The 22,103-nt window shown below is 44.4% G+C and overlaps 1 protein-coding gene across 2 annotated transcripts in view; it reads left to right on the top strand.

Annotated features, from left to right (window-relative positions):
- The window catches only part of LOC129829470 (CDK5 and ABL1 enzyme substrate 2-like), a 121,062-nt gene extending 100,151 nt beyond the window's left edge, over positions 1–20,911 (top strand). For both annotated transcript variants that reach the window (XM_055891171.1, XM_055891169.1), the window contains 6 exons: positions 162–258; positions 4,783–4,939; positions 7,770–7,867; positions 12,563–12,669; positions 12,801–13,005; positions 15,730–20,911. In XM_055891171.1, coding sequence (XP_055747146.1) covers positions 162–258; positions 4,783–4,939; positions 7,770–7,867; positions 12,563–12,669; positions 12,801–13,005; positions 15,730–15,870 — 805 coding nt within the window. In that variant the 3' untranslated portion in view covers positions 15,871–20,911. The remainder of the gene's footprint in view (positions 1–161; positions 259–4,782; positions 4,940–7,769; positions 7,868–12,562; positions 12,670–12,800; positions 13,006–15,729) is intronic.
- The last annotated feature ends 1,192 nt before the right edge of the window (positions 20,912–22,103 follow it).

The raw sequence follows: 22,103 nt of genomic DNA on the forward strand, positions 1-22,103 counted from the left end.
CTCTCTCTCTGTGTGACTCATCTCTCACTCTCTCTCTGTGTGACTCATCTCTCACTCTCTCTTTTTCTGTGTGACTCATCTCTCTCTCTCTCTTTCTGTCTGTCATCTCTCTCTCTCTCTCTCTCTGTGTCTCATCTCTCTCTCTCTCTCTCTCTCCACAGTGACTCCAAGTTGGACAGGTATTCATCAGGGAACATCTCTACCAGTCTGGAGATGATGCCTGGACTGGAAGGGTTCGAACTGGAGCCCTACGCCAAGGTACTGGACACACTGTACTCATCCTCCTGAGACCCCCCTCCCCCAAAAAAGGGGGTTTGGGATTTATTTGTATTTTTTTTTTTCATATCAAATAAATGTTTGAGCTGAAAGAAAACATATTACCAAGAAAACATTTCAATGTTTTTTGTTGTTGTTATGTATCTTCTATTGTAAGTGCAAAATGTTCCACTGTAGGTGTCATTAGGACATAAATACTGTACAACTTGAATTAATAGCACAGACATTTTGTTTAAAGTGGAACTGAAAGCATTTCAGCAACATGAAATCTCCTTTAAACCTGTTCATGTACACCACCAGGAAGAATGACATGTATTTTTTAGTTTTTTATCAAAAACAAGCACTTAGATATGATCATTTTCACGTTTTCATATACTTGGGCATTTGTGAAAATTCTATAGCAATATAGAGTGGGAAAGCGGCCGTGCGTTTGGACAATTAATAGACACTGCAGGAAATATAAACCTAATAAAGATATCTGTCTCGTCCAGAACCGGAGTCTACACAGACCGATGCGCTATAGCCAATCAGAGCTACAATAGGTTTTTATACAAACAAGCCATTTGCTACACAGGCCGGCCACCAATCACTTTGAACTGGACTGTGTGTTTACAGGCAGTAGGACCTGCCATCATTCATTTTGAACTGGACTGTGTATTTACAGGAAGTAGGACCTGACATCATTCACTTTGAACTGGACTGTGTGTTTACAGGAAGTTGGACCTGCCACCATTCATTTTGAACTGGACTGTGTGTTTACAGGCAGTAGGACCTGCCATCATTCATTTTGAACTGGACTGTGTGTTTACAGGAAGTTGGACCTGCCACCATTCACTTCAACCTCATGGCATTGATCTTCAGGTCGTAACTCTAGAAAGAAGCCGGATTTACAATTCCGAGTTGGATGACTGTTCAAAACGTATTTACCCAGTCGGAGCTCGTTTATTCCCGACTTCCCAGTTGTCTTGAAGTCACTGAAGTCACGTTTTTCTCAGTTCCGAGTTAATAGTTGTTTTTGTGCGTGGCACAAATCATGTTTTATTGACAGCATGGCCAATGTTGAATGTCATTCAAATGTCATCCTTTTAAACTTGGAAAAGAGCCCCTTAATCCCAGATTTGAGACCACACAGCCACTGTCACTGATTCCTTTCAAAACACTCGTTGAATTTGCGATTTCCAACTTGTTGTGTAATTTGACGTGATTTGACGTCATTTTATCTGTTGCCAATGACCTTGAGCCTTCTTGGATGGGCACTTCTAATGTAACACTGGCAGCACCCAAGGGGCTAGAATTGTCGAAGTCTAGCCTTAGACTTGACGGTGACGAAGTGTCCCCATGAGTGACAGCGCACTGAGCCAATCACGGCGCGACGCTTTGTGTTTTCCGCTGGCTCGCCCCACCACCACAGAAAGCACTGAGCTAGGCTGAAACACCTGCATTTTGGAGCTGCTTTACTCAAGAAAACTAAACTAAAAAGAGAGAATGTTTGTATGTGGCTTTATTAACTCAATGAAATATCTTATTTTTTTTTACATTGTTTGCTAACTAAGATGTGACACATATTAATGCCAAAATAACATTTAAAAGAGGTGGGACTGAAAACAGGTGGGGCTGAGAACAGGTGGGACTCTAAATAGGTGAGACTGAAAACAGGTGGGGCTGAGAACAGGTGAGACTGAAAACAGGTGGGACTGAAAACAGGTGGGACTGAAAACAGGTGGGGCTGAAAACAGGTGGGGCTGAAAACAGGTGGGGCTGAAAACAGGTGGGGCTGAAAACAGGTGGGACTGAAAACAGGTGGGACTGAAAACAGGTGGGACTGAAAACAGGTGGGACTCTAAATAGGTGAGACTGAAAACAGGTGGGGCTGAAAACAGGTGGGGCTGAAAACAGGTGGGACTGAAAACAGGTGGGACTGAAAACAGGTGGGACTGAAAACAGGTGGGGCTGAAAACAGGTGGGGCTGAAAACAGGTGGAGCTGAAAACAGGTGGGACTCTAAATAGGTGAGACTGAAAACAGGTGGAGCTGAAAACAGGTGGGACTGAAAACAGGTGGGGCTGAAAACAGGTGGGGCTGAAAACAGGTGGGGCTGAAAACAGGTGGGACTGAAAACAGGTGGAGCTGAAAACAGGTGGGACTGAAAACAGGTGGGGCTGAAAACAGGTGGGACTGAAAACAGGTGGAGCTGAAAACAGGTGGGACTGAAAACAGGTGGGGCTGAAAACAGGTGGGACTGAAAACAGGTGGGGCTGAAAACAGGTGGAGCTGAAAACAGGTGGGACTGAAAACAGGTGGGGCTGAAAACAGGTGGGACTGAAAACAGGTGGGGCTGAAAACAGGTGGAGCTGAAAACAGGTGGGACTCTAAATAGGTGAGACTGAAAACAGGTGGGACTGAAAACAGGTGGGACTGAAAACAGGTGGGACTGAAAACAGGTGGAGCTGAAAACAGGTGGGGCTGAAAACAGGTGGGGCTGAAAACAGGTGGGGCTGAAAACAGGTGGGACTCTAAACAGGTGGGACTCTAAACAGGTGGGACTGAAAACAGGTGGGACTGAAAACAGGTGGGACTGAAAACAGGTGGGGCTGAAAACAGGTGGGACTCTAAATAGGTGAGACTGGAAACAGGTGGGACTGAAAACAGGTGGGACTGAAAACAGGTGGGACTGAAAACAGGTGGGACTGAAAACAGGTGGGGCTGAAAACAGGTGGGACTCTAAATAGGTGAGACTGGAAACAGGTGGGGCTGAAAACAGGTGGGACTGAAAACAGGTGGGGCTGAAAACAGGTGGGACTCTAAATAGGTGAGACTGGAAACAGGTGGGGCTGAAAACAGGTGGAGCTGAAAACAGGTGGAGCTCTGCCACATGCCCTGAATGACGGGTCGCAACTTTTTCCTTAATGCACACAGCTTTTACTCATTTGCATAGTTATTGTTTAATTCCAACATTCACGTCCAGCATTTTAATACATTTCTTCATTTCCTGCGCTGTCATTTCCTGCACTGTCATTTCCTGCACTGTCATTTCCTGCACTGTCATTTCCTGCGCTGTCAAGTTTCTGTTGTTTTAGAATGCCTCTACAAAAATAAACTTTTCCTTGACAGAATAATTGTTCTCATCTGACAGTTTTGGCAGTCCTTACTTTGGCCATTAGAAGGCGATCAGGCAATTTCTAAGGTAAAATCAATAAAATTGTATTTGTCACATGCTTCATAAACAACAGGTGTAGACTAACCGTGAAATTCTTACTTAAGAGCCATTTCCAGCAATGCAGTGATTTTTTAAAATAGAATAATAACACAAGGAATAAACACAACTTGGCTGTATACACAGGGTACTGGGTAATAACTCAGTCTGGAAGACTGAAACAGGTTTCCCTCAAGAATTTCCCTGTATTTAGCGCCATCCATCATTCCTTCAATTCTGAGCAGTTTCCCAGTCCCTGACGATGAACAACATCCCCACAGCATGATGCTGCCACCACCATGCTTCACTGTGGGGATGGGGTTCTCGGGGTGATGAGAGGTGTTGAGTTTGCGCCAGACATAATGTTTTCCTTGATGGCCAAAAAGCTAAATTTTAGTCTCATCTGACCAGAGTACCTTCTTCCAAATGTTTGGGCAGTCTCCCACATTCCTTTTGTAATATGGGAACACCAAACGTGTTTGCTTATTTTTTTCTTTAAGCAATGGCTTTTTTTCTGGCCACTCTTCCGTAAAGCCCAGCTCTGTGGAGTGTACGGCTTAAAGTGGTCCAATGGACAGATACTCCAATCTTCGCAGTGGATTTTTGCAGCTCCTTCAGGGTTATCTTTGGTCTCTTTGTTGCCTCTCTGATTAATGCCCTCCATGCCTGGTCCATGAGTTTTGGTGGGCAGCCCTCTCTTGGCAGGTTTGTTGTGATGCCATATTCTTTCCATGTTTTAATAATGGATTTAATGGTGCTCTGGGATGTTCAAAGTTTCAGATATTTTTTTATAACCCATCCCTGATCTGTACTTCTTCACAACTTTGTCCCTGACCTGTTTGGAGAGCTCCTTGGTCTTCATGGTGCCGCTTGCTTTGTGGTGCCCCTTGCTTAGTGGTGTTGCAGACTCTGGGGCCTTTCAGAACAGGTGTATATATACTGAGATCATGTGACAGATCATGTGACACTTAGATTGCACAAAGGTGGACTTTATTTAACTAATCATGTGACTTCTGAAGGTAATTGGTTGCACCAGATCTTATTTAGGGGCTTCATAGTAAAGGGGGTGAATACATATGCACATACCATTTTTCTGTTTTATTTTTTAGAATTTTTTGAAACAAGTAATTTTTTTAATTTATCTTCACCAATTTGGACTATTTTGTGTATGTCCATTACATGAAATCCAAATAAAAATCAATTTAAATTACAGGTTGTAATGCAACAAAATAGGAAAAACGCCAAGGGGGATGAATACTTTTGCAAGGCACTGTTAATTGATTGATTGATTGGTTAATTGATCTTCCTCCATAGACGGTGTCATATGCCCAGTTACTATACCCGACCAACGCCCTGGTCCGCCAGAAGACCCCCTCGGTGGACATTACCCTCCAGGTGCCCCTCAACCAGGTGACCCGGAACAGAAACTACACCCCAACCAGGCTAAACAGCAACGTGGGACTGGACCTGGGTAAGAACTAGCTCTAACCCCTGACCCAGAAACAACACCTTAACTCCAACGTAGGACTGGACCTGGGTAAGAACTAGCTCTAACCCCTGACCCCTGACCCAGAAACAACACTTTAACTTCAACGTGGGACTGGACCTGGGTAAGAACTAGCTCTAACCCCTGACCCCTGACCCAGAAACGACACCTTAACTCCAACGTAGGACTGGACCTGGGTAAGAACTAGCTCTAACCCCTGACCCCTGACCCAGAAACGACACCTTAACTCCATCGTAGGACTGGACCTGGGTAAGAACTAGCTCTAACCCCTGACCCATGACCCAGAAACGACACCTTAACTCCAACATGGGACTGGACCTGGGTAAGCTCCAACGTAGGACTGGAATTTTTAGTATTTATTTAACCAGGTTGCAATATGTTAAGTAATATAGTGAAAATTCCTAGTCCATTAGAGGGAGCTATTATCATATAGAGGACTGACTGCACATGCTGTCCACAGGACTATGAACTGTATGGCACCACGCTGGCACCACGCTGGCTTTACTGTGCCCTGTCATGCTGGGTTGTCTGTGGTGCCCTGATGTCCTGTGGACTAGCAGCTGAAAACACTCTGTTTACTGAAACGATGCTTCAGAGACAATAGTACTAATATACAAGGTAATATACAGCGCCTTCGGAAAAGTATTCAGACGCCTTGACTATTTCCACATTTTGTTAGGTTACAGCCTTATTCTTCAAAAAAAATGGCCCTCGTCAATCTCCACACAATACCCCATAATGACATCACAATACCCCATAATGACATCACAATACCCCATAATGACATCACAATACCCCATAATGACGTCACAATACCCCATAATGACGTCACAATACCCCATAATGACATCACAATACCCCATAATGAACATCACAATACCCCATAATGACATCACAAAAACAAGTTTTTAGTAATGTTTGCTAATCCATCAAATAAAAAAAAACTGAAATATCACATTTACATAAGTATTCAGACTTTTTACTCAGTACTTTGTTGAAGCACCTTTGGCAGCGATTACAGCCTCGAGTCTTCTTGGGTATGATGCTACAAGCTTGGTACACCTGTATTTGGGGAGTTTATCCCATTACTTTTCTGCAGATCCTCAAGCTCTGTCAGGTTGGTTGGGGAGTGTTGCTGCACAGCTATTGTCAGGTCTCTCCAGAGATGTTCGACCGGGTTCAAGTCCGGGCTCTGGATGGGCCACTCAAGGACATTCAGAGACTTGTACCGAAGCGACTCCTGCATTGTCTTGGCTGTGTGCTTAGGGTCGTTGTCCTGTTGGAAGGTGAACCTTCACCCCAGTCTGAGGTCCTGAGCAATCTAGAGCAGGTTTTCATCAAGGATCTCTCTGTACTTTGCTCCGTTCATCTTCCCCTCGATCCTCACTAGTCTCGCAGTCCCTGACATTGAAAAACATCCCCACAGAAATGATGCTGCCACCACCATGCTAAACTGTAGGGATGGTGTCAGGTTTCATCCAGACATGACGCTTGGCATTCAGGCAAAAGAGTTCAATCTTGGTTTCATCAGACCAGAGAATCTTGTTTCTCCAAGCGAACTGTCATGTGCCTTTTACTGAGGAGTGGCTTCCGAACCTGATTGGTGGAGTGCTGCAGAGATGGTTGTCCTTCTGGAACGTTCTCCCATCTCCACAGAGGAACTCTGGAGCTCTGTCAGAGTGACCATCGGGTTCTTGGTCACCTCCCTGACCAAGGCCCTTCTCCCCCGATTGCTCAGTTTGGCCAGACGGCCAGTTCTAGGAAGAGTCTTGGTGGTTCCAAACTTCTTCCATTTAAGAATGATGGAGGCCACTGTGTTCTTGTGGACCTTTAAAGCTGCAGACATTTTTTGATACTCTTCCCCTGATCTGTGGCTCGACACAATCCTGTCTCGGAGCTCTACGGACAATTCCTTCCTTCAATCGCATGGCTTGGTTTTTGCTCTGACATGCTCTGTCAACTGTGAGACCTTATATAGACAGGTGTGTGCCTTTCCAAATCATGTCCAATCAATCATTTTTGTTAAAATAATAATAATAATTGTATTAATTGATTGACTATGGCTTTTCATATCCCCCAGTATTGCTATCTGTAGCGTTAGTTCTAGGTAAAAGTTGCAATTCTTCAGCCATTCCTGGACCTGTGACCAAAAGCGAGCTACATGCGGACAATACCAAAATAAATGGTCTAATGACTCTGCCTCCTCACAGCAGAATCTGCAGAGCTGGAAAGATTGTATATATATATAACCATATATATAACATTCTATTGGTTGCAAGAATTTTGTATAATAATTGAAATTAAAAATTCGAAGTTTTGAATCCGGCGTTGTTTTGCGTATCAATTCATAAACCATGTGCCATGGAAATGGGTACATCGAAAATCTCTTCCCAACTATTTAGCAATCTATACGGCACAGCTGTTCATTTTTTTGGTCCTTAAATGACAATGGTATATACTTTATTTATCAACATTTTCTTTAACCATTTGTAGTCTAATTCAGGCCCGACAGACATGTTCCTTACTTTTCCCCTTCCACTTGCCTCTTCCATATTTCTGGTAATGCTGCAATTAGTTAGTTGTAACTTTGGGTAGAGCAGACATTTCCATATATTTTTGTTAGCTACATTTGTGACATAACTCCACCAGTCCTATTTATGATATCATTTACAAAGATTATACCTTTAAAAAAATATATGTTTTATTGAAAAGTATGAAGAGTATTAGTATTTTTGAGTTTAACCACTGTTTATTCATGTATATGTATTTACATGTGTGTTTCTGTCCTCTCCAGGTGTGGATGACGCATCAGACTATGACCCCAACCTTCTGAGTGACCCCCAGTGGCCCTGTGGGAAACACAAGAGAGTCCTGATCTTCGCTTCATACATGGTGAGAGACACACACACACCTTCATCTCATACATGGTGAGAGAGAGAGATGGGGTGTGAATGAAGAGAGAGAGAGAGATGGGGGGTGAATGAAGAGAGAGAGAGAGATGGGGGGTGAATGAAGAGAGAGAGAGAGATGGGGTGTGAATGAAGAGAGAGAGAGAGATGGGGTGTGAATGAAGAGAGAGAGATGGGGGGTGAATGAAGAGAGAGAGATGGGGGGTGAATGAAGAGAGAGAGATGGGGGGTGAATGAAGAGAGAGAGAGAGATGGGGTGTGAATGAAGAGAGAGAGATGGGGGGTGAATGAAGAGAGAGAGAGAGATGGGGTGTGAATGAAGAGAGAGAGAGAGATGGGGTGTGAATGAAGAGAGAGAGATGGGGGGTGAATGAAGAGAGAGAGAGAGATGGGGTGTGAATGAAGAGAGAGAGAGAGATGGGGTGTGAATGAAGAGAGAGAGATGGGGGGTGAATGAAGAGAGAGAGAGAGATGGGGGGTGAATGAAGAGAGAGAGAGAGATGGGGTGTGAATGAAGAGAGAGAGATGGGGGGTGAATGAAGAGAGAGAGAGAGATGGGGTGTGAATGAAGAGAGAGAGAGAGATGGGGTGTGAATGAAGAGAGAGAGATGGGGGGTGAATGAAGAGAGAGAGAGAGATGGGGGGTGAATGAAGAGAGAGAGAGAGATGGGGTGTGAATGAAGAGAGAGAGATGGGGGGTGAATGAAGAGAGAGAGAGAGATGGGGGGTGAATGAAGAGAGAGAGAGAGATGGGGGGTGAATGAAGAGAGAGAGAGAGATGGGGGGTGAATGAAGAGAGAGAGAGAGAGATGGGGGGGTGAATGAAGAGAGAGAGAGATGGGGGTGAATGAAGAGAGAGAGATGGGGGTGATTGAAGAGAGAGAGATGGGGGTGATTGAAGAGAGAGAGATGGGGGTGATTGAAGAGAGAGAGATGGGGGTGAATGAAGAGAGAAAGATGGGGTGAATGAAGAGAGAGATGGGGGGTGGGATGGGGTGGGGAGATGGGGAGCAAGAGAAGAGAGAATGAGATATGGAGGAGAGAGAGAATGAGAGATGGAGGGAGAATGAGATGTAGAGGGAGAATGAGAGATGGAGAGAGAGAATGCGAGATGGAGGGAGGAGAGAGATGGAGAGAGAATGAGTGATGGAGGGAGGAGAGAGAATGAGAGATGGAGAGAGAGAGAGAATAAGAGAATGAGAGATGGGGAGAGAGAGAATAAGAGATGGGGAGAGAGAGAATAAGAGATGGGGAGAGAGAATAAGAGAATGAGAGATGGGGAGAGAGAATAAGAGAAGGAGAGATGGGGAGAGAGAGAATAAGAGAATGAGAGATGGGGAGAGAGAATGAGAGATGGGGAGAGAGAATGAGAGATGGGGAGAGAGAATGAGAGATGGGGAGAGAGAATGAGAGATGGAGAGAGGAGGTATTTTGCTGCATTGTTCGTCTCCACTCCCTTCCTATTTTACTGTTAGATTAGTGTGTGTTGTAGTGAGTTGTCAGATATTACTGCACTGTTGGACCTAGGAACACAAGCATTTCACTACACACACAATAACATCTGCTAAATATATGTATGTGATATCAGAGAGGCTCAATGCACAGCGCCATAACCTATCAGAGAGGCTCAATGCACAGAGCCATAACCTATCAGAGAGGCTCAATGCACAGAGCCATAACCTATCAGAGAGGCTCAATGCACAGAGCCATAACCTATCAGAGAGACTCAATGCACAGAGCCATAACCTATCAGAGAGGCTCAATGCACAGAGCCATAACCTATCAGAGAGGCTCAATGCACAGAGCCATAACCTATCAGAGAGGCTCAATGCACAGAGCCATAACCTATCAGAGAGGCCAATTTATAAACTGGGTGGTTCCAGCCCTGAATGCTGGTTGGCTGACAGCCGTGGTATATCAGACCGTATACAACAGGTATGACAAAACATGTATTTTTACTGCTCTAATTACGTTGGTAACCAGTTTATAACAGCAATAAGGCACCTCGGGGGTTTGTGGTATATGGTCAATATACAGTGGGCTCCAACATTACTGGCACCCCTGACTGGCAACGCACAAACAATACTTTAAACAATATAAACTATATTGTTATAGAGAGAAACTCAAAGTACCAACATGTGAGAAATACTGTACTTTATTCATGTTTCAATGGAACCCAACAAAATCAGACAATTATTTAATACAAAATACATTTCACCAAAATCAAGGTTTCATAATTATTGGCACTCATGTAGTACTTAGTGCCACCACCTCTGGCAAGGATAACAGCATGGAGTCTTTTCCTGTAATGTTTGACAAGGTTAAGGAACACATTTGGAGGGATTTTGGACCATTCCTCTATGCAGATCCTTTCAAGATCCTTCACATTCTTGGGTTTGGGCTTATCAACTGCCCTCTTCCACTCAGCCCACAGGTTTTCGATTGGATTGAGGTCCGGCGACTGAGATGGCCATGGCAGAAACATTGATTTTTGTTGTCACATAACCATTTCTGTGTGGATCTTGACGTGTGTTTTGGGTCATTGTCTTGTTGGAAAGTCCACCTACGGCCAAGTCCCAGCCTTCCGGCAGAGGCAACCAGATTGTCAGCCAAAATGGCCTGATACTTGGTGGAATTCATTATGCCATCAATCTTAACCAGTGCCTCTGGACCTCTGGAAATAAAACAGCCCCAAAACATCACTGACCCACCACCATATTTCACCGTGGGTATGAGGTACCTCTCCTTGTCTCCATCTCTGTTTCACCGTGGGTATGAGGTCTCCTTGTCTCCATCTCTGTTTCACCGTGGGTATGAGGTCTCCTTGTCTCCATCTCTGTTTCACCGTGGGTATGAGGTCTCCTTGTCTCCATCTCTGTTTCACCGTGGGTATGAGGTGCCTCTCCTTGTCTGCATCTCTGTTTCACCGTGGGTGTGAGGTGCCTCTCCTTGTCTGCATCTCTGTTTCACCGTGGGTGTGAGGTGCCTCTCCTTGTCTGCATCTCTGTTTCACCGTGGGTATGAGGTGCCTCTCCTTGTATACATCTCTGTTTCGACGCCAAACACACTGATGCTGTATCTGACCAAAACGTTACATTTTGGTCTCATCTGACCAGAGCACCTTCTTCCAATCATAATTTAAATGATGTTTGGCAAACTCCAAGCGCTTGCGTCTGTGTCTTGGGGTCAGAAAGGGCTTTCTTCTGGCAACTCTTCCAGAGAGCCTGTGGTTGTGGAGGTGGCGTCTGTGGTTGTGGAGGTGGCGTCTGTGGTTGTGGAGGTGGCGTCTGTGGTTGTGGAGGTGGCGTCTGTGGTTGTGGAGGTGGCGTCTGTGGTTGTGGAGGTGGCGTCTGTGGTTGTGGAGGTGGCGTCTGTGGTTGTGGAGGTGGCGTCTGTGTCTTGGGTTCAGAAAGGGCTTTCTTCTGGCAACCCTTCCAGAGAGCCTGTGGTTGTGGAGGTGGCGTCTGATGGTGCTTTTTAAACATGATGACCCCAAGACGCCACCAAGGCCTGCAATTCTTTCACAGTGATTCTTGGGGATTTTGTTGCTTCTCTCACCATCCTCCTCCCCGTCTTGGGGGGCAAAATGCATTTGCATCCTCTACCCGTGAGGTTTTCAACTGTTCCATATCTTTTGAATGTTTTAATAATTGCCCTGACAGTGCTCAGTGGTATATTCAATCGTTTGTGGATCTTCTTGTAGCCATGACCAGATTTACGGAGGTCTACGACCATCTGTCTCTTTTGAACTGACAGTTCTTTTGTTTTCTTCATGGTGTTGGATGACAAAGGGATATTGCATGTGTGTTACCTCATTTTTATACCCTAGTGAAACAGGAAGTGATGTAATGGCTCAATATAGTTCCTTAACACTTAGATCAACTTAAATAAGTGGAATATAATTCCTGGTTTAATTTTGGTAGATGTTATTTACAATAATATTTAAGGGTGCCATTAATTGTGAAACCTTGATTTGGAGGACATTGATTTTTAATTAAATCAATAAATTATTTTGGTGGGTTCCATTGTAACATTAATATCGTACAGTATTTTTCACATGTTGGTATTTTGAGTTTGTCTCTATAATGATATGGTTTATATTGTTTAAAGTATTGTTTGTGCATTGCCAGTCAGGGGTGCCAGTAATGTTGGAGCCCTCAGTACCACGGCTAAGGGCTGTATTCAGGCTGTGATACCAGACTCTATGGAATGGTACACTGTGTATACTGTAAATATTTATTTATTGACATGTACAGGTTTATTTTACTAGTATACACAGTGTACAGTACAGGAGTCCATTCATGTAAAGATATCATTATTAGATATCATTATTAGATATCATTAATGGACCTCCTTGTCATTGTGCCAACCAAAAACACTATACAGAAGTTAAATATTGTCTCTCTCTCCCTCTGTCGCTCCCTCCCTCTTTCCCTCTCTCCCTCTCTCTCTCTCTCTCCCTTTCCCTCTGTCCCTCCCTCCCTCTTTCCCTCTCTCCCTTTCTCCCTGTCCACCTCTCCCTTTCTCCCTCCCTCCCTATTTCCCTCCCTCTCTCTTTCCCTCCCTCCCTCTCTCTCTCTCGCTCCCTTTCTCCCTCCCTCCCTGTCCACCTCACTCTCCCTCCCTCCCTCTCTCCCTCCCTCCCTCTCTCCCTCCCTCCCTATCTCTCCCCCTCTAGACGACAGTGATAGAGTACGTGAAGCCGTCTGATCTGAAGAAGGACATGAACGAGACGTTTAAAGAGAAGTTTCCTCATGTCAAGCTGACTCTCAGCAAGATCAGAAGGTATACTACTGTAGTGCGCGTGCGTGTGGTCATGTCCATAGATGTTCAGTATGCTTAGTCTTACTCTAATCCTAACACCTGCCTTTCCTCCCCCCCTATCCCTCCCCCCTCCCCCCCCCTCTCTCCTCCAGTCTAAAGAGAGAGATGCGTACGGTGGGTGACGACTGCGGCCTGCAGGCGGTCACCGTGGCGATGGCGTTTGTTTACTTTGAGAAGCTGGTCCTGCAGGGGCGACTCAACAAACACAACAGGAAGTTGGTCTCTGGAGCCTGCGTGCTGCTCGCCGCTAAGATCAGCAGCGACCTCAAGAAGCAGGACGTCACTCAGCTCATAGATGTATTGTCCTTTTTGAATGACATAAACCTCAAAATGTTTTGTCAACCATCTATGTATGCTACATGAAGGCTTTATCTATGCTATATGAAGGCTTTATGTATGTTCTATAAAGCCTTTATGTATGCTATATGAAGGCTTTGTGTATGCTATATGAAGGCTTTATGTATGTTCTATAAAGCCTTTATGTATGCTATATGAAGGCTTTATGTATGTTCTATAAAGCCTTTATGTATGCTATATGAAGGCTTTATGTATGCTATATGAAGGCTTTATGTATGCTATATGAAGGCTTTGTATGCTATATGAAGGCTTTATGTATGTTCTATAAAGCCTTTATGTATGCTATATGAAGGCTTTATGTATGCTATATGAAGGCTTTATGTATGCCAAATGAAGGCTTTATGTATGCTATATGAATGCTTTATGTATGCTATATGAAGGGTTTATGTATGCTATATGAAGGCTTTATGTATGCCAAATGAAGGTTTTATGTATGCTATATGAAGGCTTTATGTATGCTATATGAAGGCTTTATGTATGCTATATGAAGGCTTTATGTATGCTATATGAAGGCTTTATGTATGCTATATGAAGGCTTTATGTATGCTATATGAAGGGTTTATGTATGCTATATGAAGGGTTTATGTATGCTATATGAAGGCTTTATGTATGCTATATGAAGGCTTTATGTATGCTATATGAATGCTTTATGTATGCTATATGAATGCTTTATGTATGCTATATGAAGGGTTTATGTATGCTATATGAAGGGTTTATGTATGCTATATGAAGGTTTTATGTATGCCAAATGAAGGTTTTATGTATGCTATATGAAGGCTTTATGTATGCATCTTTCACATTCTGCACGTGTATGTGTATCTTTATGGAGTCATAATCTTTGAAAACACAAAGGTCTGGGCTGGTTTCCTGGATCTATTGTAAGCCTATACCTGGTCTCAGAAACTGAGAGCGGGAAGAGAGAGCAGAGCACAGGAGACATTCCAGTGTGTCTTGGCGTCATATTCTTGTTTTAAAACAGATCAGCCGTTATTGGAGACACGATGACATTAGATGTTGAACAGGGACAACTTTCAGTCCTCACATACACTACATGACCAAAAGTATGTGGACACCTGCTCGTCAAACATCTCATTCCAAAATCACGGGCATTTAATATGGAGTTGGTCCCCCTTTGCTGCTATAACAGCCTCCACTCTTCTGGGAAGGCTTTCCACTAGATGTTGGAACATTGCTGCTATAACAGCCTCCACTCTTCTGGGAAGACTTTCCACTAGATGTTGGAACATTGCTGCTATAACAGCCTCCACTCTTCTGGGAAGGCTTTCCACTAGATGTTGGAACATTGCTGCTATAACAGCCTCCACTCTTCTGGGAAGGCTTTCCACTAGATGTTGGAACATTGCTGCTATAACAGCCTCCACTCTTCTGGGAAGGCTTTCCACTAGATGTTGGTACATTGCTGCGGGGACTTGCTTCCATTCAGCCACGAGAGCATTAGTGAGGTCGGGCACTGATGTTGGGTGATTAGGCCTGGCTCGCAGTCTGTGTTCCAATTCATCCCAAAGGTGTTTGATGGAGTTGAGGTCAGGGATCTTTGCAGGCCAGTCAAGTTCTTCCACACTGATCTCAACAAAACATTTCTGTATAGACCTCGCTTTGTGCACGGGGGCATTGTCATGCTGAAACAGGAAAGGGCCTTCCCCAAACTGTTGCCACAAAGTGGAAGCACAGAATTGTCTAGAATGTCATTGTTAAGATTTCCCATCACTGGAACTGAGGGGCCGAGCCCGAACCATAAAAAAACAGTCACATACCATTATTTATCCTCCACCAAACTTTACAGTTGACACTCTGCGTTCTGGCAGGTAGCGTTCTCCTGGCATCCGCCAAACCCAGATTCGTCGGTGGGACTTTCAGATGGTGAAGCGATCTTTACACCACTCCAGCCGACGCTTGGCAGTGCGCATGGTGATCTTAGGCTTGTGTGCGGCTGCTCAGCCATGGAAACCCATTTCATAAAGCTCCCGACAAACAGTTATTGTGCTGAGGTTGCTTCCAGGGGCATTTTGGGACTCAGTAGTGAGTGTTACAACCGAAGAAAGACGATTTTTCATCGCTATGCGCTTCAGAACTGTTCTGTTAGCTTGTGTGGCCTACCACTTTGCGGCTGAGCCGTTGTTGCTCCTAGACGTTTCCAATTCACAATAACAGCACTTACAGTTGACCGGGACAGCTGTAAGTAGAAAGGTGGCGTCCTATGACGGTGCCACGTTGAAAGTCACTGAGCTCTTCAGTAAGGGCCATTCTACCGCCAATGTTTGTCTACGGAGATTGCATGGCTGTGTGCTCGATTTTATACGTCTGTCAGTCACAGGTGTGGCTGAATTAGCCGAATCCACTAATTTGAAGGGGTGTCCACATACTTTAGTATATATAGTGTATATTAATTCTATTTACTCATATTAGGTTGCTAAAGGTCAGGTCTTAGTGTACAGGAAACCCTGTGAAGGATCTGTACAGGCAACAGTAGAGCAACACAACTTTCCTAACAGCTCTCTTCCTCCCTCTTCCTCCCTCTTCCTCCTCTTCCTCCCTCTTCCTCCTCTTCCTCCCCTTCATCCTCTTCCCTCCTCTTCCTCCTCTTCCTCCCCTTCCCTCCTCTTCCTCCTCTTCCTCCTCTTCCTTCCTCCTCTTCCTCTGCAGAAACTAGAGGAGCGGTTCCGTATCAGTCGGCGGGAGTTGATCCCGTTTGAGTTCACTATCCTTGTTGCCCTGGAGATGGCTCTGTACCTGCCTGAGAGAGCCATCATGCCACACTACCGACGCCTGGTGCAGCAGAACTAGGGCCACACCCACTGCTGCACCCACGTGGACAGGAGCCACGCCTACTAGGGTCTGGAGGTTGGACATGGGGGTGGGGTGAGGGGAGGAGCCACGCCTACTAGGGTCTGGAGGTTGGACATGGGGGTGGGGTGAGGGGAGGAGCCACGCCTGCTAGGGTCTGGAGACTGGACATGGGGGTGGGGTGAGGGGAGGAGCTACACCTGCTCGGGTCTGGAGACTGGACATGGGGGTGGGGTGAGGGGAGGAGCTACACCTGCTAGGGTCTGGAGACTGGATATGGGGGTGGGGTGAGGGGAGGAGCTACACCTGCTAGGGTCTGGAGACTGGACATGGGTGTGGGGTGAGGGGAGGAGCCACGCCTACTATGGTCTGGAGACTGGACATGGGGGTGGGGGGAGGGGAGGAGCCACGCCTACTATGGTCTGGAGACTGGACATGGGGGTGGAGTGAGGGGAGGAGCTATCCCTACTAGGGTCTGGAGACTGGACATGGGGGTGGGGTGAGGGGAGGAGCTACACATGCTCGGGTCTGGAGACTGGACGTGGGGTGAGGGGAGGAGCCACGTCTACTAGGGTCTGGAGACTGGACATGGGGGTGGGGTGAGGGGAGGAGCCACGCCTACTAGGGTTGGAGACTGGACATGGGGGTGGAGTGAGGGGAGGAGCCACACCTACTAGGGTCTGGAGACTGGACATAGGGGTGGAGTGAGGGGAGGAGCTACACCTGCTAGGGTCTGGAGACTGGACATGGGGGTGAAGTGAGGGGAGGAGCCACACCTACTAGGGTCTGGAGGCTGTTGAGGGAATACTCTGCCCCCACACCTGGAAACCATGTGTTTGATACCATTCCACTCCAGCCATTACCACGAGCCCATCCTCCCCAATTAAGGTGCCACCAGCCTCCTGTGCTAAGCACCATAAACTCAGAGGCTTAGTAACGACACTTAGTAACGACACTGGTATTTTACTCTCACCTTGAAGAAGTATAAATTACACCGATCAGTCTTCCTACATTTGCTGGTATTATTATCAACATACAGTATATATAATTACTACACATTCTAAACCTGAACGTGGCCATGCTTCCACGTGCCACAAGGGGGTGCTAAAGTTCAGCAGTAGCATTGTTTATCGAACGTGAGGTGTCACACTTTGCAAGAATACCAGTTATGCTTCATATAGGGCTGACCTAAACTGTACTGTACCGTTCAGGTTTTCTTCTCGTTTCACATTGTCCGTTCCAGCAGCTATGGTGGACGTGTAACCAGGCCAGTTTGGTTTGGTCTTCTAGTGGGAATCAGACATAAGAGTAACAAAGGAACCAGTGAAGAACCTTCTCCAGCGCCTTCCTGCCAGCATGTTAAAGGGAAAACAAATACAAGAAACATCAGATTTAACCAAAAAAGCAGTTTCATTTATTTATCCTACTTTTCTTTCTTTTTTTATGTTTATTTATTATATTTGATCTATTTCTTTGAAAAATAAGGGATGTTTATATTATAACCAAACCAGTTCATTATTTTGCACCTCTTTGTAGTGTAACTCACAGAAGTCTTCTTCCAGCATTATAACCAAGCGTCCCTTAGTAAAGGTGTCATCCCTAATAGACCCCTATTCCCTAACCAAGCATCCCTTAGTAAAGGTGTCATCCCTAAGTAAAGGTGTCATCCCTAATAGAGCCCTATTCCCTAACCAAGCATCCCTTAGTAAAGGTGTCATCCCTTAGTAAAGTTGTCATCCCTAATAGAGCCCTATTCCCTAACCAAGCATCCCTTAGTAAAGGTGTCATCCCTAATAGAGCCCTATTCCCTAACCAAGCATCCCTTAGTAAAGGTGTCCTCCCTTAGTAAAGGTGTCATCCCTTAGTAAAGGTGTCATCCCTAATAGAGCCCTATTCCCTATAGTACTCTTTGTGTATTAAAGTGATGGTGGTGATTATTGCTATGAAAAGAGCCTGATCTTCCTACCCTTGTTACTGAGTTACTACAGCATATATATATATATATATATACACAGAGATGCAGTGTATTATTCAACTCTACGTTAGAGGTGACATTGACGACAATGATCTAAGCACATTCTATGGTGCGTTGTGTTCCACTTCCTCCTCGTCCGAAGTTTAATGTTTATGTGCGTCTGAACATGTGCCACCGTATATCCCTTTGGTTGGCATCCTAAATGGCACACTAGTGCCTATGTAGTGCACTACTTCTGACCAGAAATAAAGCGGTATATAGGCTGATAGGGTGTCATTTGGGACAAAACACCTTGTTAGAATGTTCCTTTTTTTATTTATTTTTTATTTAATGTATCTTCATTTTACATTCAACTGTTTTAGACTTTTACATTTTGTACAACCATTTATTTATCGTTCTTATTTTCTTCTTCAGTACACTATGAAGGCCATTGAGGTAATATGTCTGATCCTGTATTAATCCTATTGCTATTTCCTTGTCTTTCATTTCAATGTGTTTTTCATTTCATTCAGTGTCTAAGTTGAAGTTTTCTTTGAGGGAAAGACAACTTTGCTCAGTCACACTGTTATAATGTTGTGTTATTATGATTATAGCACTTTCATAAACAGTTTAGATTCAGTCAGAAGTTAGGCCTTGGTTAAAATACGTTTTTCAAGTCAGTCAGAAGTTAGGCCTTGGTTAAAATACGTTTTTTTCAAGTTAATCTGAAGTTAGGCCTGGGTTAAAATACGTTTTTTTCAAGTTAATCTGAAGTTAGGCCTTGGTTAAAATACGTTTTTCAAGTCAGTCAGAAGTTAGGCCTTGGTTAAGGTACGTTTTTCAAGTCAATCTGAAGTTAGGCCTTGGTTAAGATACGTTTTTCAAGTCAGTCAGAAGTTAGGCCTTGGTTAAAATACGTTTTTCAAGTCAGTCAGAAGTTAGGCCTTGGTTAAGATACGTTTTTCAAGTTAATCTGAAGTTAGGCCTTGGTTAAGATACGTTTTTCAAAAAGGGATTTTTTTTTTTTTTGCCACATTCCCCAAAGAGATACTGTGAACAGAATCATACATTTGCAATGTGTTGTCAGACAGTATGGTTCATTTTAACAGTAGAATAGAGTATAGATATGTCCAGGATGGTAGAGTGTGTCTGTGTTGTTATTGCTATGGGTTAACACTGTGAACGTCAGTGGAGTGAACGGTTGTTAGCGCCATCTAGTGGGCAACATTGCAGTAACAGTACAGAGGAGATATCCAATGAATGACGATTTGAGGAAATGGACAATGTTAATGATTTCGATCATTCTACATGTTGTGTTTTTAAATAGCTGTCTGACAGAACACAAACACAATGAATAAAGTGCCTGAGCAATATGACAAGAACTGCATTACAAATGGCACCCTATTCCGTACATATTTGACTACTTTCGACCATAGCCCTGGTCAAAATGTGTGCACTATATAGGGAATAGGGCTGTGGTCTAAAGTAGTGCACTATATAGGGAATAGGGCTCTGGTCTAAAGTAGTGCACTATATAGGGAATATGGTGCCATTTGAGATGCCTACAATAGCTCTATACAGATAAAGACTGATTTACTGTGTGTGATTTTTATTTATTTTTTATTATTTAAGCAGAGAGAGCAATCACAAATTCTGTCAGAAAATACTATGTTCCTTCAATCGTAACTTTCTCTTCAAAGTGGGCTGTTTTTTAAAACGCCATTGTTGTAGAAAAGCATTGTTGGTATTTTTTTATGCATTGAGACACTGACTTTGACCAAAAGTATCTCTGGCAACAGGCCACAGTGCTTCCACTTAGTCCTTGTCACATTAAGGAAAAAAGGGTGTGTCACATTAAGGAAAAAAGGGCGTGTCACATTAAGGAAAAAAGGGCGTGTCACATTAAGGGGAAAGGGGCGTGTCACATTAAGGAAAAGAGGGTGTTTCACATTAAGGAAAAAAGGGCGTGTCACATTAAGGAAAGGAGAGCGTGTCACTTTAAGGAAAAAGGGGCGTGTCACATTAAGGAAAAGCGGGCGTGTCACATTAAGGGAAAAGGGGCGTGTCACATTAAGGAAAGGAGGGCGTGTCACATTAAGGAAAGGAGGGCGTGTCACATTAAGGAAAGGAGGGCGTGTCACATTAAGGAAAAGAGGGCGTGTCACGGTAAGGAAAAGAGGGCGTGTCACATTAACGAAAAGAGGGTGTGTCACATTAACGAAAAGAGGGTGTGTCACATTAAGGAAAAGAGGGCGTGTCACATTAAGGGGGGGGGGGGTGTCACATTAAGGAGGGCGTGTCACATTAAGGAGGGCGTGTCACATTAAGGAGGGCATGTCACATTAAGGAAAGGAGGGCGTGTCACATTAAGGAAAGGAGGGCATGTCACATTAAGGAGGGCGTGTCACATTAAGGAAAGGAGGGCGTGTCACATTAAGGAGGGCGTGTCACATTAAGGAAAGGAGGGCATGTCACATTAAGGAGGGCGTGTCACATTAAGGAAAGGAGGGCATGTCACATTAAGGAGGGCGTGTCACATTAAGGAAAGGAGGGCGTGTCACATTAAGGAGGGCGTGTCACATTAAGGAGGGCGTGTCACATTAAGGAGGGCATGTCACATTAAGGAAAGGAGGGCGTGTCACATTAAGGAAAGGAGGGCATGTCACATTAAGGAAAGGAGGGCGTGTCACATTAAGGAAAGGAGGGCATGTCACATTAAGGAAAGGAGGGCGTGTCACATTAAGGAAAGGAGGGCGTGTCACATTAAGGAAAGGAGGGCGTGTCACATTAAGGAAAGGAGGGCGTGTCACATTAAGGAAAGGAGGGCGTGTCACATTAAGGAGGGCGTGTCACATTAAGGAAAGGAGGGCGTGTCACATTAAGAAGGGCGTGTCACATTAAGGAAAGGAGGGCGTGTTTGTGACTAATGCCAGGGGACATTCTTTTGAACAAAGTGCAGGACAGTTTTTATAATAATATCCCCTAAATGTTGTTCCCTTTTGTTGTTTGTGAATTGTTTGTTATAGAATAAAATGTAAATGTATTATTGTCAGTATGACAGAAGAATAAATCTAATATATTTTCTGACTGGACTGATGTGTTGTTTTCTGTTTCGAAGCTATTGGCTGGAATAAACTTAATAGAAGTTATCTTGAGATTTACATACAGTGGGGCAAAAAAGTATTTAGTCAGCCACCAATTGTGCAAGTTCTCCCACTTAAAAAGATAAGAGAGGCCTGTAATTTTCATCATAGGTACACTTCAACTATGACAGACAAAATAAGAAAAAATCCAGAAAATCACATTGTAGGATTTTTAATAAATTTATTTGCAAATTATGGTGGAAAATAAGTATTTGGTCACCTACAAACAAGCAAGATTTCTGGCTCTCACAGACCTGTAACTTCTTCTTTAAGAGGCTCCTCTGTCCTCCACTCGTTACCTGTATTAATGGCACCTGTTTGAACTTGTTATCAATATAAAAGACACCTGTCCACAACCTCAAACAGTCACACTCCAAACTCCACTATGGCCAAGACCAAAGAGCTGTCAAAGGACACCAGAAACAAAATTGTAGACCTGCACCAGGCTGGGAAGACTGAATCTGCAATAGGTAAGCAGCTTGGTTTGAAGAAATCAACTGTGGGAGCAATTATTAGGAAATGGAAGACATACAAGACCACTGATAATCTCCCGCGATCTGGGGCTCCACGCAAGATCTCACCCCGTGGGATCAAAATGATCACAAGAACGGTGAGCAAAAATCCCAGAACCACACGGGGGGACCTAGTGAATGACCTGCAGAGAGCTGGGACCAAAGTAACAAAGCCTACCATCAGTAACACACTACGCCGCCAGGGACTCAAATCCTGCAGTGCCAGACGTGTCCCCCTGCTTAAGCCAGTACATGTCCAGGCCCGTCTGAAGTTTGCTAGAGAGCATTTGCATGATCCAGAAGAAGATTGGGAGAATGTCATATGGTCAGATGAAACCAAAATAGAACTTTTTGGTAAAAACTCAACTCGTCGTGTTTGGAGGACAAAGAATGCTGAGTTGCATCCAAAGAACACCATACCTACTGTGAAGCATGGGGGTGGAAACATCATGCTTTGGGTCTGTTTTTCTGCAAAGGGACCAGGACGACTGATCCGTGTAAAGGAAAGAATGAATGGGGTCATGTATCGTGAGATTTTGAGTGAAACCTCCTTCCATCAGCAAGGGCATTGAAGATGAAACGTGGCCGGGTCTTTCAGCATGACAATGATCCCAAACACACCGC

This window comes from Salvelinus fontinalis, chromosome 31 (assembly GCF_029448725.1).
Source record: "Salvelinus fontinalis isolate EN_2023a chromosome 31, ASM2944872v1, whole genome shotgun sequence".
NCBI classification, from domain to species: Eukaryota; Metazoa; Chordata; class Actinopteri; order Salmoniformes; family Salmonidae; genus Salvelinus; species Salvelinus fontinalis.